Source organism: Euphorbia lathyris, chromosome 2 (genome assembly GCF_963576675.1).
Source record: "Euphorbia lathyris chromosome 2, ddEupLath1.1, whole genome shotgun sequence".
In the NCBI taxonomy this organism is placed as follows: domain Eukaryota; kingdom Viridiplantae; phylum Streptophyta; class Magnoliopsida; order Malpighiales; family Euphorbiaceae; genus Euphorbia; species Euphorbia lathyris.
The window spans coordinates 53079906-53087786 of record NC_088911.1 but is presented as its reverse complement, the minus strand read 5'-3'; the positions used below and the strand labels follow the sequence as shown (position 1 = coordinate 53087786).

General features: G+C 32.8%; 2 protein-coding genes across 2 annotated transcripts; one reads left to right on the top strand and one right to left on the bottom strand.

Moving 5' to 3' along the window:
* The first annotated feature begins 1301 nt into the window (after positions 1 to 1301).
* LOC136218218 (guanine nucleotide-binding protein subunit gamma 2) lies at positions 1302 to 4275 on the top strand. Its single transcript, XM_066004983.1, has 4 exons — positions 1302 to 1732; positions 3614 to 3666; positions 3800 to 3844; positions 3947 to 4275. The coding sequence occupies exons 1-4, from the start codon at positions 1610 to 1612 to the stop codon at positions 4029 to 4031; spliced, it is 306 nt and encodes a 101-aa protein (XP_065861055.1). The 5' UTR covers positions 1302 to 1609; the 3' UTR covers positions 4032 to 4275.
* Positions 4276 to 5128: 853 nt separating this feature from the next.
* LOC136218217 (uncharacterized) lies at positions 5129 to 7554 on the bottom strand. Its single transcript, XM_066004982.1, has 2 exons — positions 6616 to 7554; positions 5129 to 6005 (listed from the first exon to the last, which is right to left on the bottom strand). Exons 1-2 carry the CDS (start codon positions 7009 to 7011, stop codon positions 5451 to 5453), a joined length of 951 nt encoding a protein of 316 aa, XP_065861054.1. The 5' UTR covers positions 7012 to 7554; the 3' UTR covers positions 5129 to 5450.
* Between the last annotated feature and the right edge of the window lie 327 nt (positions 7555 to 7881).

Genomic DNA, 7881 nt, shown 5'->3' with positions numbered 1-7881 from the left:
CGGGACAACATCGATGGACTAAGCCAGCGATGGGGTGGTGGAAATGTAACGTGGATGGTTCGGTTTTTATTCGGGACAGCAAGTGTGGTGCGGGTGCGATCATCCGAAATGCTGATGGTGAGTTTATTTCATTATCCAGTTCTTGTTATGGAGGTGTTTTTGACCCGGGCATCGTGGAAGCGTTGGCACTTAGACATACTCTAGCATGGCTTAATTCTTTGGGCCTTGATTGGGTTATGATTGAGATTGATGCGAAATCGGTGGTTGACAAACTCTATCCGGAAAAAACATGATTTTTCGGAAATGGGAGGTATTATACAAGAATGTCGTGATATTTTAGCTCAAAATTCTGACTTTAAAGTCGTATTCGTTTCTAGGCTCGCGAATGAGGCTGCCCATGCTATTGCCCGACATGCCTTGTCTTATGCTAGTCAATTTTTTTCTACTTCTATTCCTTTTTGGTTAGATGATATTCTTTGTAAAGAATCTGATTCGATTGATTGATTAATAAAATTTTGTTTCAAAAAAAAAAAAATACGAGTAGGATAAAAAGTAAATTATAAAATATTTAATATATTAAAATAAAAGATTAAAGGTTTAATATATTTTTATTAAAGGTTTAATATATTTTTATTCAATAAATTCATACAAAATATTTGAGTGGCTGAATAAACTATTAAAATGTAAGTGTTTCTATAATATTATTAACTTGTTTAAAATGTTTCCATAATCTCATCAAATATATAGCTAATTAATCTCTTCATTGCAAAAAAAAAAAAAAGTAAACTCATGTATAAAGTGTGTTGCTCAACTCTAAAACTTTTCTTATCTGAATATTAGGACTTTATACACCGATTTTGGTCATTTTACTTTTCAATTCGCGTGCAATATGCTTTTTTCAATCAAGTAATTAATTGACTATATTTTACACAATTTGAGAGGTTATTAAGATATTTCAAGCAAATCGATTGAGCTAGAGATAAGTTTAAAAATTCAGAGAGAGAATGTAGTTTTTTTTTTTTGGAAAAGTTGGGGCCAAAATGGAAATGATTGCAGAAGACATTTTTGGCTTTCTTGAATAGTTGAAAAAGTAAATGAGAACAAACCAAATAAGGTAAAAGGTTCAAAATGTATGAGTTAACTACTGTCATATTGTTATTATTATCATAAAAATAAAATTGAAGGCGAATAAAATAATGATTATTTGACAGATCCAAATCCAATTGAAAACCAGTAATGGAGAAAAGCAATGATTGTATTATTTAACGAAATAATAAAATAGTAAAGGAAATAAAATGACTTGAGTTTTGGGGTTGAAGAATGAATGAAGACAGCTTTCAAAAAAGAGAGAAGAAGAAAAGTCATTTCTATTTTGTGCGTTCAAGAGAAGTAAACTATTGGAGAAGAGAAGAGAAGAGAAGCTTTCCAACCAATACCAAAATATTACTTGTACGGACATTCCGCGTCTTTGCTCCTAAATAGATCTCAAACCAAAGGGGTTCTTCTTCTTCCTTTTTCAATGCTGTGAATATATTTTGTAGAGAGCTCAAAGCATAAACGATAAGCTTTGTTTTTAAATGATGGACCTCTAGTTTCAAATTCTTCTAAAATGGACTCCGAAACGCCCTCTTCAGCTGATGAACAACTTGCTGCTGCTGCAACTGATACCAGAGGTAAGCATCGGATTCTCGCTGAACTTAAGCGGGTTGAGCAAGAAATCAAGTTCTCCGAGGTCAGAGATTCTTTTTCTTAATTGTTTTGTTGCTGCTCCTTTTTTCCATATTTATTTATTCATTTCGCCTACAATGTTGCAGCTTTTTCTCTGTTTTCTGTTGTTTCAAATATCTTTTTTAAAAGATTTTCAGACCTTTTTCATTTTCCATTCCGTGCACAATTAGGGATTTGATTAGGGGCATTTTGGATTTAATGTTTCCATTTTCATTACTTGTTAGGGTTGTTACATCTGACAAGTAGATTTTGTTCATAATGAGTCAAGTATAATAGAGATTGTTGGATATTGAAATTTTATATTATAATTATCTATATAAAGATCAAATCAGTGTTCAATCAGCTCCAAACTACTTCTATTTACAGGAAAGGCCCACGGTGCCCCTTTCTGATCCAGAAAGTAAACTTGTCTCATACTTCATCATCTTGCTGATTATTTCTTAATGCTTCTACAAATTCTATGCTACAGATCAATGTCTTGACATGAATATTCTCTTTGATGTTGAAATAGGAATGCAAACTTTGATATACTTGAACCATCCTAATGTTTGTGAAAGCACATTGTTTGAAACTACTAAACAGAATGAAACATCCTTCTTAACACATTTCATATCTGTCTGTCCAGATGTTGCTTCATAAGCTGTATTGATGTTCACATTCCTTTTGTTTTTATATAGCAACTCATCCTAGCAATCATGTTTTCTCCTAAACATTGTGTAGAGTTCAGTATTCCGTTACTTTTATCATTTGCAAAATTTCAGTCACACTTATTGTCAAAGATAATGCACCAGGTAGTTTTTCGCCACTAATATCCCCTCTAAGTGCCTCTTATTACAGTTATCTGCTTGATAGGTGATCATTTGGCTGCTTTTTTCTGGCCGAGAAGTTCTCTTTTTCACCTCTTTATGTAATCGAATCAACCAAAATTCCTAGATTTCCTTTATTCTTGAATTATCCAATAGACTTCTTTCATGCTCTCATCTACAATTCTATCACATTAATGCTTATTGTCATGCACCAAAAGATTGTTGAAAACATATGCTCTTACATGCATAGTCCCTGTCCTGTTGTATAATTGTTTACTTGTGAGTGCATCTAAGCTCATGTTTGTAGAGATGCCAAAGGGGTATGTAAGATATCAACAAAGCATGATAATGTTATCATGCTAAAGTTTTTGGCAATCATTCTGAAACGTTTTTCTTGTTTTTCCTTTTGCTGTACAATTTAGAGTCAACAGAGTTTTTACTTGGAAAAACTTTTAGCTTAGGGAATCCAACGCAACTGTTATTGTGGAGATTGTTGACACCTTGTTTTTTTAATGTTATTTGGTATCCTTTCATAAAAATCAAATGGAAGCTGTTTTCCAGTTTACAAAAGAAGATTGCAGAGTGCAGACTAAGAAGGAAAAATCATTTATATGATATGGTTTTGAGTCCTTTTCCATAGGCATGTGCTATTCATCGATGACATGTTCCATCATGAATAGGACTGCTCACCTTAAGGAAAACTGAAAAATAAGTTAGTTAAAACCACTGTTTATTTTTTAAAATTCTAAACTTTCATTTTGGTTAATTGTTGACCAAAACTAAAAAACTAACCATATGTTAATGACCTTTCTTTATATGAAAAATATAATATTAGATTGTAAATAAATTTTTTCATTATATTAATGAAAAGTAATATTACTTTTATTTTTTTTTATTTGTGTTTTCTTAATTAAGTTTATACGTGGTACCTTGCTACTTATTGTAACTTTATTTTTATTTTATGCATTGTCAACAAACTTTTTCATTTTAAGTATATTTTTTCTTTCAATAATTCTTTTATTTGAATTAAAGAGGATTTGGGAATTGTTTTATTCAGTTTGTTTCAAAAACTTACACAGGAAGAGTTGGAGGAGCTTGAGAAAACAGACAATATCTCTACTGTGTGTGAAGAGTAAGTGCAAGAATTTATCTTTTTTAAAAGATCTTAGAAAAGAAAAGAAAAAAACATAGTTCATTTTTTTCACTTAAATAAGATGGTAACCTTTGCATCTAAAAGATTAAAATGAGTATTTTTCTCTCTTCAGATTGCTGAGGAATGTAGAGACTATGCCAGATCCATTACTCTCAGAGTAACTTCTACTAAACTTATTATTAGCAATTAATTTACTGTATTAAAGTGATATCTTTACTTTTGTTTGAGATTCTTAGTTATTTTCTTTCTGTAATTACAGGACAACAGGCCCTATAAACCCATCATGGGATCGATGGTTTGAAAGACCACATGAATCCGAAGGCTGCCGATGCTGGATTCTCTGATCTAAACCAATATAACAATTTGTTTCAGTTCATCAGCTGGATGCTGCAAATATGGTACACAACAGATTTCTAATTCCAAACACTTTACAGCACACTGCAGAATGGTTGATTAATTTTTGACTGCTGTGCAATACAAAGTTTTCAGCCACTCATATTCAATGTAGAATCTTCTTTCTGTTCATATAACATTTTGTAAATTCAGTTTTCCATCATTAATGAGAATATTTTACATGATTTCTTTTTCCTTTTTCATTCCACAACTTAGAAAAAGAACCAGTATTGGCTTACAGTTCATTACTTAATTTGTTTTATATAATAGGCTTAATACATCATTTGCCCCTGAACTTGTCCAAAAAGCTTGATTGGCCCCCTGAACTTTCAAAATGTTCCGATAGCCTCCTGAACTTGCAAAAAATGTTTAGTTAGCCCCCTGAACTTGCGTAAAACGTAATCAATTGATCACTCGGTCGTAAAAAAAGTAAGTTAAATTCGGAAGATGTATTCCACGTATCTTAAAATGTTATTGCATAATTAAAAAATAGATTAAAAAGGAAGTTATTGCTTGCTCAACTATACAACTTGTCTTCTCTAATATTAGAATCGTATATTCCGATTTTGGTCATTTTACTTTTTATAAGACTCGTGGAATACATCTTCCGCATTTAACTTACTTTTTTACGACCGAGTGATCAATTGATTACATTTTACGCAAGTTCAGGGGGCTAACTAAACATTTTTTTGTAAGTTCAAGGGGCTATCGGAACACTTTGAAAGTTCAGGGGGCCAATCAAGTTTTTTGGACAAGTTCAGAAAATGATGTATTAAGCCTATATAATAATATAAACGCATGTATGCTCTTTTTTAGCGGTGACCATCTTCGGTTCAAGCTATTGCAAATAATTATAATATTTGGAAATCTCTTGGTCTCACTTGGCTCTTGGAGTAGTTCTTATAGGACTCTTTAGGTTATGTACAACTGTTACAATTTATAAGTCTTGTAATGTAAAGTGTAAACCCTACATAAAGATCAATAATTATTTCAATGCAATGCGATAAATAATAAGCAAAAAAAGCAAATGCTTTGGGCACCATAAATGTACAGATCATCGACCTTGTGATGATAATAAACGAATGAGTTCAGTAGCAATGTTAGCAGGGTACAAGCAAATTGTCAACAGATCATTTTTGCAATCCACCAGCACAAAACATCCTCTGGAATGACTGCTTAGGAAAGTAAACTAGACATGAATTTCAGGAACTTTATTCATTTGCATATCCAAGTTCATATAGCCCGAAAGATAGAGGAAATAACATAACATAATGTTAACAAGTATTAACATCTATCCTCACCTTTCTCAACACAATTTACAAATATTTACACTTAGAACCGAAAGGCTGTAAAAGGAAGTTACACAGAACTTAAGTGGATAAAAGGTGCCTCAATTGAAGCAGATGTTCCTCATCTGAAATGTGAAGGGATAGCCGAAGATTAGTTAACAGAGACTCTTGCTCCCAACTTAGAGGTCCCAAAGCATACAATGCTTGCACCGTTAGCTTATAAGCATGAAACTCTAGCTCATGTATGTCTGCCTCTAGCTTCTCTTCAAACGAAGGACATGATGATTCAGCATCCGAGTTACCAGATGAATCTGCAAATGCTTTCTTGTAATTGTTACGGTGAGTAGAGTCGACGGGATTGTTTGAACTACTACAACTAGCAACAGAGCATTGATCACTGTCTTCAATCAAAACAAGCCTTGAACAATTCTCTAGCTTGTGAGTTGCTACACAAGAAAGCATGTCTTTGGAAGATCTTTCAAGACAATCGATGTTGCTTCTATTTTCCATTCTTACAGGAAGACACTTGTTGACGTTAAGGTATTTCTGCATATCTCTCTTTCTTGAACATGAATCTCTGCGCTTTACTTCTAACTTTGAACTGTAAACCAAGCTACCACAAAATTGTGCCTTATTCTGCATAAAAATGTGTCACAAATATCAGAATTCCTTACTCACCCTACCACCCAGTATGCTAAAATGCAAGTGCAAATAGAATAATGAATCATCAAAGGCTTAATGCATAAAACTTGTCACTTTTGCCTCCTCAACTATACTTGGACCTATCACACACCTAAACTTGTCAGTTTTGAACTTCTGCCTGACATACTTCAAAGTTGGCATGACACTGCCGAGTCAAACTTCCATCTACTAAACATGTTCCATGTCAAGTAAACAAATAAGGGTCGCTAATTTAGGTGTGTGATAGGTCCAGATATAAAACAGCATACAGAGACAAGTTTAGATGTGTAATTATTCATTCAACCAATCATGAAAACCTCAAATATATCCATTGCAGTATAGAACTTCATCTTGAGTCACAGAATTGAGATGAAATAAACATAAAGAGGCAACAAGAGACATTGCAATATCAAAAGATCTCCAAATTGATAATATCAAACGCATATTCACATGTGTTTTGAATCAAACTCAAATGGCAGAATAAGCAAACAGAAACATTTTGATTGCAGCAACATAATCTAATTTCTACATAAAGAGAAAATCAAATAGTAAGCATGAATATTACCTTCGGAACCAGTGACCACTTATTTTGATGCCAAACCTGCCAGATCCTGAGACTAGATTCATGAAATTCCTTGAGTTGAATTGACCCAAACAATCTAATTACAAAAACGGTTTTCTTCAAAACCTTAACAATTTTGCCAAGTCTCCAACACCTAATATCAAACACTTGAGCTACATCACCAACCATCCATCTTTTTCTCCTTCTGTAAGGAGGAACAGGCCTAACATCCTCCTTCTTCACCTTCTCTATCGCCGGCTCTCCCAAACTGTCCCCAAACTCATACTTCACCACATAATACTCCCCAACTTGTGAAATTATACTTCCGGGAAACCATAACTCACTTCCTCCCTCTTTCCCCTTTAAGATTTCCACCGAGTTTTCTTCCTCAAACTTCATCACTCACGATCAACATCAAACACTCAAAATAGGGAAAGAAATACCCTTTTTTCAACACAATAAGAATGGAACAAAAATAATACTCAGCGTTTCAATTGGGTGCAGCAGATCTAATAAAGAGCCAAAAATAATACATAATTATCCACTCTTTTAACCCCCCACAGATATCCAACTGAAACAAAAAAGAATGATAAATTAACGAAAAAAACAAACAGAAAAAAGGAAAATGGCAAATACCCAGAATTTAAAATCTGAAAAAGATATAAAATTTACTGATAATGAAACAAATACATTAAAAAATCAAAATTAAAAAGGAAAAGATAATGTTGAAGATAGGGATAGGATTAAGGAATAAGAGAGAGTGGGGTTGGGGTTGGGCGTGACAAAATGCTTATGCAACGCAGCTTTTATTGGGTGATGGCCTCATCCTTTAACCAGATTGGTGTTGGAATCAATTTTCCATGGATTATCAAAGCTTAAACCCGTTTATAGTTTTTTATATTCAGGTTTGGTGCTATAAGATTATCAATAATACCAAACATACAACTGTAATTTCATTGGACCAACATTTTTTTTAAATTAATAAGTTTAAGATTGCAGATTTTATGTTTCTCAACTAAATTTATGCTTCCATACATACTCTCTTGCCAAGACAACATTTTGATTTTTTAAAGCAGAATTGTTTTTTTAAAAATATAAAATACCTGTATGTTTTTTTTTTTTTATAATTAAAATACCTGTATGTTATTATTGAATTAGAGGTCGAATACTTCACACTCACTACTTTTAAATTAGTTTAGTTTTAAATAAATTGTGTAATTCAATCTGCTCGCTAAGTAATCGTCAATTTCCAATTTTCTTTAAAATAAA

Bases quoted from the DNA above. Each gene is read 5' to 3' on its own strand.
- LOC136218218 (XM_066004983.1), top strand. From the start codon at position 1,610: ATGGACTCCGAAACGCCCTCTTCAGCTGATGAACAACTTGCTGCTGCT. The intron at 1,733-3,613 runs GTCAGAGATTCT...AAACTTACACAG, and splicing joins AAGAAATCAAGTTCTCCGAG to GAAGAGTTGGAGGAGCTTGA. The intron at 3,667-3,799 runs GTAAGTGCAAGA...TTCTCTCTTCAG, and splicing joins ATCTCTACTGTGTGTGAAGA to ATTGCTGAGGAATGTAGAGA.
- LOC136218217 (XM_066004982.1), bottom strand. From the start codon at position 7,011: ATGAAGTTTGAGGAAGAAAACTCGGTGGAAATCTTAAAGGGGAAAGAG. The intron at 6,006-6,615 runs GTAATATTCATG...ATTTTTATGCAG, and splicing joins AGTGGTCACTGGTTCCGAAG to AATAAGGCACAATTTTGTGG.